The sequence below is a fragment of the Mugil cephalus genome, chromosome 13 (assembly GCF_022458985.1).
Source record: "Mugil cephalus isolate CIBA_MC_2020 chromosome 13, CIBA_Mcephalus_1.1, whole genome shotgun sequence".
Classification (NCBI taxonomy): domain Eukaryota; kingdom Metazoa; phylum Chordata; class Actinopteri; order Mugiliformes; family Mugilidae; genus Mugil; species Mugil cephalus.
The window spans coordinates 17,197,660-17,212,069 of record NC_061782.1 but is presented as its reverse complement, the minus strand read 5'-3'; the positions used below and the strand labels follow the sequence as shown (position 1 = coordinate 17,212,069).

The 14,410-nt window shown below is 40.8% G+C and overlaps 2 protein-coding genes across 3 annotated transcripts; one reads left to right on the top strand and one right to left on the bottom strand.

The window, feature by feature from the left end:
- The first annotated feature begins 3,219 nt into the window (after positions 1 to 3,219).
- Positions 3,220 to 7,778, top strand: bora (bora aurora kinase A activator). 2 transcript variants are annotated; one of them, XM_047602404.1, is made up of 12 exons: positions 3,220 to 3,645; positions 3,935 to 4,100; positions 4,263 to 4,369; positions 4,760 to 4,805; positions 4,915 to 4,993; positions 5,106 to 5,141; positions 5,237 to 5,293; positions 5,404 to 5,684; positions 5,815 to 5,977; positions 6,069 to 6,646; positions 6,756 to 6,896; positions 7,049 to 7,778. In XM_047602404.1, the coding sequence occupies exons 2-12, from the start codon at positions 3,951 to 3,953 to the stop codon at positions 7,067 to 7,069; spliced, it is 1,659 nt and encodes a 552-aa protein (XP_047458360.1). In that variant the 5' UTR covers positions 3,220 to 3,645; positions 3,935 to 3,950; the 3' UTR covers positions 7,070 to 7,778. The 2 variants fall into 2 exon arrangements, with proteins under 2 accessions (XP_047458360.1, XP_047458359.1); XM_047602403.1 differs by having other exon boundaries at positions 6,066 to 6,646.
- A 189-nt stretch (positions 7,779 to 7,967) lies between these two features.
- dis3 (DIS3 exosome endoribonuclease and 3'-5' exoribonuclease) lies at positions 7,968 to 14,310 on the bottom strand. Its single transcript, XM_047602407.1, is given in 20 exon segments — positions 7,968 to 8,288; positions 8,415 to 8,537; positions 8,654 to 8,812; positions 8,906 to 9,074; positions 9,187 to 9,401; positions 9,624 to 9,780; positions 9,908 to 9,994; positions 10,133 to 10,260; positions 10,393 to 10,477; positions 10,626 to 10,690; positions 11,006 to 11,107; positions 11,201 to 11,317; positions 11,411 to 11,557; positions 11,765 to 11,902; positions 12,067 to 12,180; positions 12,309 to 12,473; positions 12,639 to 12,806; positions 12,974 to 13,047; positions 13,149 to 13,345; positions 13,940 to 14,310. Coding segments are annotated over 20 exon segments (2,745 nt in total). The 5' UTR covers positions 14,206 to 14,310; the 3' UTR covers positions 7,968 to 8,219.
- Positions 14,311 to 14,410: the final 100 nt, after the last annotated feature.

Genomic DNA, 14,410 nt, shown 5'->3' with positions numbered 1-14,410 from the left:
ATGGCGAGACAAAGCAAAAGAAGACAGAAATGCTTACACACACACACGCTCTCCCGCTCGCTCGTCGGCTTTCTCTGTGGTGTGCCTGCGAGGGGTGAGGCGTTACTGTCAGGCGGCTTAGGGGCTACTCATTTGTAGACATCTACACCTAAACCCTCGCACGTAGAGGGACACACATACAAGTCGGTGTGTTTAAGAGGTCTCCTCGAGCCTGTGTATTGGCCTGTGGAGGAATGTTCTGTGCTCTCAGCACTTTCCCTCGTCTAGAAGATGAATAGATCTATTTTACAGACAGCGGGGAAACAAAACAACGGAGTGTGGTTAGATACATGATGAAGAGGCTTCGTTTCTGGTTGATCAAAGACTTTTTTTGCAAGTTTGCAATATATCTCAAATACTCTTTTTTGTTGATTGAACACAGACAAACTGTAAAAACGCTTGCAGAGCAACAGGACATCCTGCACTAAAGAATGACCCTTGTTCATGTTTTTGTGAACTATGTTGTTGCCTGTGAATGTGATCACTCCTGTATGGTCTGTTCTTGTATTGTATTGTGCTATGTTCTACCAATATCTCTACGCCTTTCACCTAGTCTGACCGGAAAGATCATTTCCTTTGTAAAATTCTTCAGAAACATTGGCTCCTAATAAAGAGACGCATTAAATCATTTGGAGAAAAAAAAACATATATATATTTTTTCGAGATTAGAAATGAGATCATAAAAAATAAATGAAGAGTGGAAATGTGATTTTGGAAAGATGACAAAACAACAGCATTAGTGAATCACCAGGAAACCACTAAGTTGTAACAGTGCAAAGACCTTGTATTTTAGAATAAGAAAGACACAACACCACCTGGTGGCTGCTGACGGTAACATTTTTATTTAAACCATCCCATTCTTTTCATAAGAAACAATAACAATGGAAGAAGCAAAAGGTTCAAATTTACCAGCACATAATTAAAAACAATTCATAACAACATAAAAAAAAATTCCCATGAAAAGTGCAACACTATAACAGAAGTTGACGACCAGAACTTAGATGATCTTAAATTAAGGCCGGATGTCAGTGCTTACCTGAACTTACATTTTACAAATTGGGGTTAGACACTTGCACCTGGAGCACATCTAGATTTGATGCCTGAGCATGCCCTCATTTCAGGAGAAGACTTGTTGACTGAGGCGTTCACCTCTACACAAACACCTAGGCACAAGTCAAAGCGCAGGAGAATTTTATGTGTCACCAAGAAGGCTTTCAGAAAAGAGCCAAATCACAGATAAATCTGACTGGCTGGAGAGTCCAACGGTAGGTACAGATCCAGGAACAGCACATGATGCTTAACGGTCTCAGGTTGAAGTGATCCGTTCTCATCTTCAGTTTGTGCAGTTTTCAGAAGCCTAAAGAAGAAAAAAAAAAAAAAAAAAAAAAAAAAAAAAAAAAAAAAAGACATAGGATGAGTGGAGTCACATCTTCAGGAAAACAACTCCAGCTGGCTTCTTTCAGCCTGGTTTTCAGATATACCATAACTAGATGACTAAGAATCTTCACAGACAAACATTAAAAACAGTGATTCACCCCCATGAATCATTGTTTGATCACTACATATCTACAAAGCTGAGTGACTGGAAATGACAGATGTGGAAAAAGCTGGAAGAAATGATTAGTCAGTATTTTAATCTGTCTTGTGTAGTCTCTGAAAAGACAGGTCTTAAGATACTTTGCTTCTCCCACACATACTGTATTGTTGTACAGTAAATATTCACAGAAAAACTGTGACAGAAACTTAAATAAATAAATTATTCTCTTATTGACCCCTCGTGGGGAAATTCTCTGCATTTTGACCCATCCAGTTATTCACACAGTAGTGTGTACAGTTGGAGCAGTGGGCTGCAGCCTCAGGTGAGCTGTGCCCAGGGAGCAAAATTGGTGCTTATTCAGGGCACCACATTCATGGACACGGCGGGGGGACGAACCTGTGAACCTTCGGACCCCAAGGCGCACCTCTAACCACTACTCCACAACTTTAGTTCAACAACTAACACTAAAATAACTAAAATATTTGGAGGTCAGATCAACAACTGTTTTTTCATATTTCTTGAGTTGTTCTTAAACCGTTTTTATGTGTGTTTGTGTCAGGCTGCATCCTGCTGAGGATGGCTGCTGACAGAAACGAGTGTCATAGCTATGGGGTGGGGGTGCTACAAGTCAAAGTAACATCCACACACACTTCTAAAAAATTCCTCAGAAGAATATTACACTGTCACAAGATCGTTAATGTTATTCACCTCCCCATCGGTGGTTTTAATGTTGCAGCTGATCGGTGTATATCGTCACACCACAGCGTTGAAAGTGGTTTTCAATTTCAGCCGTCATCTAGGCTTCAATCTTGTAACTAAAGCGGCTGCAAGCATCTCAATTTACAGCTTGACACAACTAGATTACAGTGTTGATGTGGGTTCATGTACTGTACTGGAGAAGAACTCAAACAATTGCTTGTCTGATTTGCTGGAAAATGCAGATCATTTTCAAATATCTTTATAGCAAGAAATTAATTCAAATAATTATAGTGAAGAATAGCACAGTGGCTGTTAAATATAAAGGGTTTCTGTTCTCCATCACCCTGTTACAATATCGCTAATCAGGGGCTAGGGTTTAAAATTGTTGTTACTAATAATCACCAATTGGTCGCAAGTCCCATTAGTTGGTAAACAAAACTGGGACGTACGCAATGAATTAAAACTCAATGACCACCTCTTAAAAAAATACCTTCAATAATATAAAGTGGAGAGATGTTTTTTAAAATCAGATTCTGTACCTTGAGCGACTCCGACGCTTTACGCAGTTCCTTGATGACTGAAGACAGAGCTTCTGGGTTAATGCCCTGCTCACACAGTCTCACGCATATCGATAAAGACTCCATGTCCAAACCGGTGTTCAGCAACCTTGAAATCTCCAGTAGCACTGTTGGGAAGATTGTAACATCATTCATTTTCTAAAGACAAGACAGAACTGCTCAAAATTTACTCGTCCTGTACAAATGGTCAGAAACACAATGACAAACAAGTTAGGAGTTGGCTACTAAAATGAATATTTTGAAATAATTAAATTAATTTAAAGTCATTCTACAAATACATACATTGTTGTATATGTATATTTAATGCATATTTACCCTCCATGGTTTCCCGGACTGCGTTTAAGTTGGTATTTGCTGCACTTGCCATAGTGATGAAAGATTGTAGGTAGCCAACGCTTGCTAGCAGGTGGACAAATGTAGACTTGTAATGCGTTTTTGATGCTCTACTGGATTATTAAACGGTCACAGAAACTCAGGCGGGCGTTAAATGTTTAGTTTTCATTTTATATGTACAGAAATTAGTAACGCATTATCTTTAAGGGGCGATATTAGCTGCTAGTTAGCCACCTAGCCCGCTAAACTCGTCAACGAAGCTGTAGGAGGAAGTGACGACACAAGTGTCTTCTTCATTGGTCCCTGAGGACTTCCTGCTGCGTTTCTATTGGCTGACGGCTCCTGGGGACAAAAATTGAAATAAACGTTTGAACCATCTCGCTGCTGATTGTTTGCTGCTGACGCCTCAATGAAGACTGTTTTTAGCTGTGTGCTCAAAGTCCAGGCCAACTAACAGCTGTAAGTACCAACAGAAAAACAAATGTAGTTTAAAAATGAGTGTACTAATCATGTTTTATGTGGAAACGCGTATAACTTAAGGCTGTAAAAAAGTTCCTTCGTTCATAGCTCCATACCAGCATTCGAAGGCAGGTAGGTAAAGAAAGCTATAGAAATGTAATGTTGCTACAAATTAAATGACCATTTCCCTACAGTGACATGGATATTGGAGGTTCAGTGGATTATTCCCCGGCAGATATATGCGTTTAAATGTCCTTTGCTTCCTCCTCACTGGGATGTTCGTTATCAGATTTATTGCAGATATAATGGGAGACCATGTGGAGATTCAGATCACCCCAGAGACTCCAGGTAGACCTTCCATTAGAAACCCCTTTGAAAGTCCCAATGACTACCACCATCTCCGTGAACCCCTGGTGCCAAGTCCATCTATCTTCAAATCCAAGTCCTGTAAAGCTGTAAGTTACCTCATACATATAATACACACCTCTTACTGCAAATATAATAAAAATAATGCTGTATTATATTCTGGTGCATTATGTCCACACACTTTACTTTTCTTTTTCTATGTGTTGTTTTTTTTTTTTATATACTCACTTCCTCATCTATCTCTTTCCTAGACTCCTCCCAAGTTTCACTGGTCTATTGAAGAAATGGCTAGTCTTCTGCCAGTTGACATAGACCCGGAGGAAATCCAGCGACAGTCGTTTTACCTCAGCCAGACAAGGTATGGAAGAAGTAAAACGTTGCATTAGATATGTGGATGACATTGTGACAAAAAACAAAATTCAGAGGACAAGGTTCCTTTACTCAACTAAGATTATCTCCTTATATTAAATCTGGAGAGGGATCTAAAAACAAAGCTACAACAAAGGTAACTGGACTGCCTTTGTTGTAGCTTTGTTTCACCGCTCATCCAAGCTTCTTCAGGTCTGCATGACTGTTAGGGAGTTTAAACTTTGATCAGGACGTTCAAAAGATGTTGGATGAGTGGTGAAATGTGGTGAAACTTCTTCACGAAAACCCAGACAAGTTTAGATGACTGAGAATCTTCACAGATGTGTGGAGCAAATTATAATTTGTCAGGGTGATAACATGTCTTTCTGCTTTCTTTCAGGACGGACTCTGACATTGAGGAAAAGCGTCAGCATGCTATTGAGCAGGTATGAAAATCCAATCAAATCTTATCTTGCACAATGGCAGAATGTTTTGTTTGCTGAAGATGTATAGATCATCTTTGTAATCATGGTATTTCCCTTTCTCCCTATAAAGTTTTTTACCAAAGGAACCATCGTGCCCTCCCCGTGGGCAGCACCAGACATCCGTAAAGCCCCTCAGATCAGTAAAAAAAGTGAGCTCATGTTACTTTTTTAATGATTATCGCATTTTCTGTGCATTTGCCATTTTAGATTTTGTTGTTCTCAGATTTTGGGAGTCATTGTATTGTGTCACTTGACTTGCAGGTTTAATGATTGCAGAGGAGCCTGAAAAAATCTCAGGTTGGTATAATGCTTGACAGGGTGTACCAAGACATTCTACAATCTAAACACCATCTCTTGTTTTTTAACTCGTTGTTGTTTTGTTTGATGAACAGTTGCCTGTCAGACAACCCTTTCTTTGCCTTTGGCTTTTGATTTGGAGAAAGTTCTAGGTAAGTCTTTACTAATTGTCCACAGAATTCAGATTACCAGTAAATCAGATTCATCTGTTATGGCAGTTTTCTACCTTCAGGTCACATTTGTCGGCCCCTTGCTTTTCCAGGAGATTATTACCGTTGTGAGGAAGCGTGTGATGCTGTTCAGGAAAGTCTTAGTTCCTCCTCACTGAGACGAAAACTCTTCCTCGATGGCCAGGGCAGTTATAGTGGCTCTGACGGCTCTAATCCGCCAAGCCCAGAGAGAGAACACGCCAGACAGGAAAGGTCATCTTACAGCAGAACAGAGGGAGCCATAGGAGGAGTTGAAGGATCTGAAGGAGAAGCTATATCATCTATCTTTTCCTCCCCTTTGCCCCGTGGCACATCGGCTCCTACTCCTTCTACGGTGAGTGGAAAATTGTAGGGATGCAAATGATAATTTTGCACATATGGCGCTGAATATCGGCCAGAGAATCTCCTTTTCACTACTCAACACACCGCTGAACAAAAATGTATTTACATTGTCTTAATTTTAGGGTCAATTTTCATCCAGTCCCATCCAGCATGGCCACTATCAAGACTGCAGCCTCGGGAGCATCAGTAGTCCTCTGTTTCCTGGTGGGTCGTCTCCTGCTGGCATCGTCTCCCCTAAAATTTCTCCCATCTTTGCACATGCAGCACACACACCGATTGGCTCAGGTAGAGTTTTTTTTTTTTTTTTAAACTCATCTAAAACACTATGGAATCAACCGTTTTAATCTTCGATCTGAATCTGTGCTTTCTTTAGCAGAGACAAAGCAGCCAAACAGCTTGACCCCACACAGCGTTCCCCCAGGTCTTGTCACTTCCTGCAATGCGAGTCCATTCGTCGAAGGTTGCTCCCCCATTCGTAGCTGCTCCCCGCATCATCTCCATTTCCACAAGGAGTCCCATCACACCTCACGACACAAGTCCAGGCCCAAAGTCCGCTACTGGACCTCCCCTCCTCTCATTTCCCCGATCCTCAACCCTAAGCTTGAGGACAATCACGAGGCTGAAGAACCGCTTCCCTCCTGCTCTTTTCTCCCCGCTATGGAACTAGATCCATCGTCGCCACTGCCCCGGGATGCTCACTCTGCTGACACTGAGAGAGTAGGTCTGGATACTATGGAACTTGTGAAAATGGACGAGGGTAAAGACAGCGGAATGGAAGGGAGGCTGGAGGACGAGGTGGACGACGACGACGACGACAACAACAACAACGGTGGAAGACCTTTGGAGCTACTGACCAGCTCTCGTATGGGCAATGTGTCAGCAACAGAAAGCTCTCAGATGTTTTTCTCTCTTCTGACAGAGGGAAGCAGCATACGCTATGATTCTAGCATGCAGGTTTGTGAGAACAACTTTACTTAGGAAACGCTTCTTTGTTGTTTTTGTATTTCATTGTATATTGACTCATATGACTGATATTTGTGCTTGACTACTTTTTTAATGTCAGGTGGACAGCGGCTACAACACAACCTCAGCAGGCACCGCCAGCCTTATTGATGGCCTCAGCTCTGACTGTCACAGCAAAGAGTCCTTCAGTTCAAACCTGGCAGAAGAAGGCTTCCAGATCACTCGACACACTAAAGTAAAGGTACAATTGGCATTTTATATGCAATAGGAATAAAGGCTAATATTGTGGATTCATTACTGAGAACATCCTGCGTACTTTACCATCAGAATTCTGCATGCTGTCTTGATTTTGAATCGTTTTCTTTCCCTAAAAGTATGTTTCTTATTTTCCAGGTGTTTTATCCTCATCACTGAGCCTGATTTATGAATTTAAAAGGATGCCTCTTCCACTGGAAGCTTATGATTATTTTGCAATCAATTACAACAACGTTTACACTAAGTTTGAAGCATTTATGTGGCTAAACTGAGTTTTCTTAACTGTTCAATGAGGTATGAGTAGAAACCAGCGTGTGTCACAGGTGGTTATTAGTTCAAAATGTATGGTTCAAGTCACCTTGTTGAAAGCAAATGCTCTACCACACTTTCTGTTTGATCACTGGTTATTAAAGGGAAGTGTAACTCATAGACCACCTAAGCCCCATTAAGACTGAAAGCTATTTTTCTCAGGCATTTTGGGATACTGGTGTGATAAAGGGTAAAAAAAAGAAATGACCAGTTCTGTTTTAAACTTGCACGACAATAATTTCCTTGAGTGCTGTATTGGTGTTTATGCCATCGTTTCAATTTTATGTGGTGCCCTCGTAATCGACCCTATGGACGCTGACTTTCAGACGTCATCAGATCTGTACTGTATTTATGTTTTTATAAAAGTGTTTATCATGTTTTTATATGGCAAGGGCTTACTTGTGGATCTTGTTTGTTTTCTTAGAATATTTATTCCAGAGTAAGGCACACTGAATAATGCCACTAGTGAATTAAAGCTGATTGAGCCATTTCCCTAAGATTTTCCTACACTTCTAAACATGGGTTGGATCATTGTCGCATTAAATTAACTTAAATTTTCTATGGCGTGACTTTTATTTTTGAATTGAGTTTTTGTACAATGTTTTGTGATGTGACAAGTATTTTGACTCAGTGGTTTGGTCTACATTCAGGACTAATGTTTTTTTTTTTTTATATATATATATATATATATATATATATACACCGGTATATATTTTTCTTTTTTTACAGAAAAGCATGCAAAACCATATTGATAAAAATTTATTTTAATGAAAATATCACCTATGACATGTTGCACAACTAGTTATATGTACTAACAAATGTTTCCAACCATATAAAATGACAAATATAAGAAGCGGATTGGAGCTATGTGTCTTTACTGTGTTAGATTTATTAAAATGAGCATAACTGCTCAAAGCAAAAACAGTTAACTGTGTTCCTCCATCAAATAATCAAGACAATCATCCTGTGGTTCAGATGAATTACAGTGTTCCTTCCTGTGTCAGCGGTCCAGTTTTGGCTTCTTGGCCTGTGGTTCTGTATCCGGGGCAGGAACACTCACACCAGGGATCTAAAAATAAAAGAAAAACATTTACTTCAGGAAGAGGCTGACAATTTGCCAACTTTTAGTTTAAGCGACAAATCAGTATCATCTTGGTGGCAAGAATTTAAGCTGTGTAGTCTACTCCGTGCTTACCACAGGGTAGGTCAGAGCCATGCGGATCTTCTGGTGCTGAATATTGGAGTCGTCTAAGCTGATGGTGACCTTCACTTTGTCAAATATGTGGAACGTGTGTTGCTGCACTGTCAGAGTGGGACCCTGAACATATGGAGAAGAGATGTGTTAAACAAACATACAAACATATATATATAAAAGAATCAACTTCAATCTTTAAAAAAAAAAGACCCAAAATTAAATAAATTAAGTTCTAATACCTCCTCATCAAAAACAACACTTGTGGCAACTTTGTCTTTGCTGTCAAAGAAGACCGTTCCCTCCAGGCCAAACTTTGGTATGAGTACGATGATGGCGTTCTTCCTCACAAACAGAACATACCCTTCTTCGTTCAGGATGCCTCTGCTCTTGAAGAACAACTGCAAAGATGCCATTGGACACGATGGTTTAGAATATTCGGTTGTTTCTATGCAGATTACTCAATCAGTTCATATGATTCATGTTGTGTTTACCTGTGTGTGGAAGGCCACGGATGCTCTCTGTGCATACTGAGACATTTTGTGTCTGTAGTTGAGGTTGTTGCACAGGGCCGACTGCTTATGTTTGTCCATCAAATCTGGGTAGGTGTTGTCTGCTCCTATGGCCACAGCCAGCAGGCGGTGCACTATGATATCTGCGTATCTGTGCAGAGGAGGTTGAAATTTAGACACAGGTTGAGAAGTAGCATTAGGTGATGCTTATTTCTTCATTACAACATATTTAGACAAGATGTGAACAATATCTATGCTCATACCTCCTAATAGGTGACGTGAAGTGTGTGTAAATGGGTGAGGCGAGGCCGTAGTGGTGGAAATCGCTGTCCATGCCAGAGCAAAAGTAGACAGCTTGCATCATGCACCGAGTGGCCAAGATGCGCAGTAGCGTGTTAAAGTACGGGAAGCCGTCCACTTTGGCCACGTCGAGGGAGTCGGCCAGCGCCTTGGCCGAATCTGTGTGGATCTCAACCTCCTGATGAGAAACAAATATTTTTATGAAATGGGAAAACTTGATCCCATTGGCACTATTTAGAACGAAGGGCAGGTTTTGTTCAAATAGTTGCAAAACTGTAAACCTAAAATATTTAAAAACATATTAACTGAGTACTTGAGCAACATTTGACAAAAATAGTTGGACGAATGAATCGGCAACGGCCGTCATAACAAAGCAATTCATTTAATTTAGCGTTTTCACCTTTGACTTTGCAGCCTTGAGCAGGATGTCATAGTTGGACGGAGGAGGGGCTGGATGTTTCCTCAACAAAGCGCACTCTGGAAATTCATCATAAATCTTCTGGGCAACTGAAATATTGGCCAGCAACATGAACTCCTCCACCATGGAGTTTGTCTCCCTGATAACAGATTGAAGAGTTCAGATACGTTCGTCCAAAACACAGCTTCAGCCAAAAAACGCAAATTAAAATACACGGAAAACGGAGATTTTAAGGAGAAAAGAAGCTCCTTTTTGAAGATACTCACATGAGTTCTTTTGTCTGGAGGTCAATGGGGTCATGGGTTTCACTGTCTATGTGGAAGCGGACCTCCAGGGACGACAGTGTCAGCGCCCTGAAAGATATCAAATACAGCACAGGCCACAATTTATGTCTTAGCCTTCTTAGTACTTTTCTAGATTGTACATTAAGTGCTTCTCCACAGCATTAAAATGCGGATCACATTCTTTAAATCAATTTAACTATTCCTTACCCTTTCTCTATCCTCTGCCTCTTGAGGATTTTGGCTAATTTGTTGAGCCCACGCAAGCTTTTCGTGATATCATCATTCTTGTTGGTGTCATCGATCCTCATCTGGGCCTCAGCATAAGTCAGAGACGCCTGGATTCAAAGGAACAGCAGAGAGCAACACACACATAAAAATAGAATTGTAATCAAAGCATGTGGATGAATCAATCGAAGATGATTTGAAGAAAAAAATATATTTTTGGGGATTTCATTTTGGTACCATACCTTGGAGTTAATAACACTTTTTGTGAAACGGGTCTTAAGGATTTCTGCCTTGTGGTTCATTTCCCAGATACACGAGAAAGCCAGCCTGGTAAGAGTGTGAAGGAAAAGCCATCAGAAAACCTATACGATATAAATTTCTTAGGTAAATTTGAGTGTAATATGAGCACACTGGTCTGATCACGTTATTCAAAGGAAGTGAAAACACAGATTCTTGTGCAAGTGTTGGTCCTCACCTCTCCACGTTGGAGCGCAGAGAACAAAGGTTGGAGCTGAGCAGCTCAGGGACCATGTCTATCCTCTGTTGGACACAATATTAAACACAATGGTTTGATAAAGTCAAAATCAAGGGCCCAAAGTTCAATAAAATCTCAAACATCTTAAATATGACTAAATAAAATGATTCAAGCAGAGTAAAGAGATCAGTGGATTGTGGTTAAAAAGCTAAAATCATAATGCAAATTGAGCTAATGGAACAAAGACACTGCTTTCTTTCATTCTTTTATTGGCACATATTGTCCCTTCACACTGTCAGACTGTAAATCTAATGTTGGTAGAAAGTTCAAATTGTTCAAATTAACACAAGGATGGAAAGGTGTGATTCTTATTTTCTTACTTTGCCACATAAGTACACAGTGGTGCCACGGCTGGCAGCCTCTTTGTCCAGAGCGTTGCCAGGTCTGATGAAGTGACTGACATCAGCAATGTGGACGCCCACCTACATCAAATACATGCCAAGAGACTCACATGTAACATACACACAGGCACCATATTACTGATACATAATGGTGCACGTGTACAATGTGTGTACCTCAAGATTTCCATTTTCCAGCTCTCTACAGTGCAGGGCATCATCTATATCTGTGCATCCTGGAGGATCCACACTGCACACTGTCAAATTCCTCAGGTCCTCTCGTTTCACCATGTCCTGCACCACATGCATCCACGTTAACTCATGCAAATGTGCTTTCAAAAAAGAAACAAAAATAGTATTGTGTATATTTGAATGAAAAACACATACCTCTGGCGTGATGGCCCAAGGCATCTTGGGAAGAAAACTGAGCACAGCCTGAGAGAAGTCCTGGTGTGGAACGTCATGCTCCAGCAGCAGGACCTCCTGCTCCGTGTCCTTCTCTCCTGCACATCCCAGACTGCGCACAAAGTGACCCTGAACCAAAAGAGAGGCAATGATTTCCCTCAATAGACAGTCTTTCTGGTCACACTACAGAAGCCTTAATATGAACGTAGAAAACATGAACAATTTAATTTCCTGTTCCTGTTCCTGATCCTGTGTGAACTGAAGTGAAGATGTCACTTTTAGTAACAGGATTTCCAAGTTCCAAATATTTGCCATTCTGAAGCGATTCAAACTCACATTTGGATATCTGGAGTCTTTGGGCCAGCCATCGATGGCCACCATGATCCTCTGACCTGCCAGCGTGGCTGCCTGACGTGTTTCAATCCGAATGCGTGGGATACGCCGGTCTGCTGGGGTGAAGAGGTGCCGGGTGGACTGAATGAAAAAAGGAAAAAAAAGGTAATGTCAATGCTGTCCATAAAAACAAAATGCTGGGCAGTTTGTGTAGTGTATGGTTCATATTCATTTAGGTAAAATATTCATACAAGTTTTGAGGAGAGCTTTTTATTTTTAACAGATATGAACCAGTCTACAGTTACCTCTTTGATTTGGGAAACATTCAGCATGCCACAGAACGGCCTCCAGTTCCTTTTGATGATTCCCACTACTTTTCCTGTGGGCTTCCTGGCTGCCTCAGCTTCTGATATCCTCAACTGCTCAGAGACAGGAAGGAGGAGTGCATTAAAATACTGCAGCTACAAATGCAGTTGTCATTCAATTACAGAGTTATAAAAAAAAAAGCTTGTAACTACTCTCCCTTTAAATAAAAACCCAAATTCACCGCTTTCTCCTCCTCCTCTTCTTCAGTGTTATCATCCTTTGCTGTGCCTTCATCCTGCAGCACGACTGCAGAAGGCGCCACCCATTGGTTCCGTGGCAACAGCTGCACGGCAACCACATCCTGGTGTACTGCTCTGTTGAGGTTCTGGAGACCCTGGATGAGAATCTAGCAACCACATAAAAGGACAGTACAGAGCTTTTAACATACAAATTCACTTTTTTGGAGAGTAAGTTAACTTGTAATAACTCCACTAGCTGAAATATCAACACGCATAACCACTGACTCCTAGTGCACTGCGCAGTATATTCACAGACGTATCTAAACACACACCTCTGTGCTGTTGTCCTCTTCTCCCTGGACAAACACAGTGGCCTCCAGATAGTTGTCCCTGCTGGCCCTGAAAGTGCCCTGGAGGAAGGAGCCACTCTTAATTCCAACTTGGACCCTGGACAAAGGAAGATGCTCCGGAAACAACACTTTACTGCTAGTGACCTCAGTCTGAAAGGAGAAAAAAAGAAAAGTGAAGTAATGTTTCGCAAGGAATTTCAGAAAAAAAAAGAGGCAGTGGTGTAAACAGTAGAGAAGATGCACATTTTTACAAACATTGTCGCTTTATCCAAAAGCAGACATAGCCTTTTATTTCTAACTAGTCCAAACAAATTTACCTTGTCATCATTAGACAAAGCCAGACGATCCACAAGCTCAGGATTCGCTATCAAACTCTTGATGTACTCTTCACCTAGAATGTATGACAATACATACAGTCAAGCTTGCTTGTATCCAACAGGACTTAGTTAGGAAAACGCAGAGGCTTTCTCTGCTGCAAAATTGAATAATTACATTTGTACACCAGCAGACCGCTCTCCTCTGCTTTCTGCTTGTTCCCTACGTCGTTGGTGAGGAGCACCACCTTGAGCCCTTCTGTGTCTGACTCTGATGTGTTCAGGTGCTGGCTGTACCATTTGGCTGCCACGCGGATTGCCCGGTCATTACGGTCATTGGCGCTCTCTCCTGGTTCACGTTCAATGAACGTGTCTCTGGAACAACAGAGATTATAAGAATATAATAATAATAAGAGTAATGAAACGCAATTATATTTTAAACGAAATCGTGTCAGGAGAATCTCAGTATTTGTCATGGTACTGTCGAAGTCAGAGGTGGTATGCATTGTAAATGTGAAAGTTTTTTTAGATGATGTCCCTTTATAGACCTGTGGCTTCGGTGCATTAGTAAGTGTAGGATATTTTGCTCCTCTTCATCATCGATTGAGAATGAACCATTAAAGGATTTCAGGATCAGGTAGACACTTGATGAGTCAGACACCTGCCATATAACAGTACTTAGGATAATCACAATGTACGAATAAATCTTCCACAGTCGTCTAGAACAATTGAAACACAAATTGAAGAATAAAGGCCACAATGTAAAAAAAAAAAATACATGAATGAATAAGAAACAGCAAATAATTATATTAGCATTATATGTACGGAATCAATGTCGCTCCTAGATGTAACTCACATTTACAAACAATATAAGCCAGAAATGACAACAATATTGAATAATTATACGATATCTACAATCATTATATTGAACCAGTTAGTTAGGAATCAATCGCTAGCAGATGATAGAACATAGACAGTACTAGCAATAGATAGATACTTTATTCCGCTAAAATTACCTGATGCAGGACCACGTTAGTGTCAGGGATCAGATAATGAGGAAAAGAGCAGAGATTGCTCTCGATACACGCGTCTTTCTGCAGTACTGTGGACTCCTGTTTGCATTCAGTACAAGCTTCACTTCCACACCAAATATCATCTCTCAGATAATGCTCACGCACAATTTTCATTACCCCACCCGACCGGGTCTTTTTAACGAAGGTTTTAGATTTCAACATAATGCCGAAAAGGTCTAAAATACTTCAACAAACCCTGATGTTTTTATCCTACCGCCTGACGGCAGGAGTTTAGCTGGCCATGTGTAAACGAACTCGGTGGGCCGACCAAACTTACCAAGAGTTTAAGAGAAACCCGTGAAGCTTTATTACAGATATGTTAAATCCAGCATTTTTTACTGCTTATTATTCTCTACGTATAAATCGT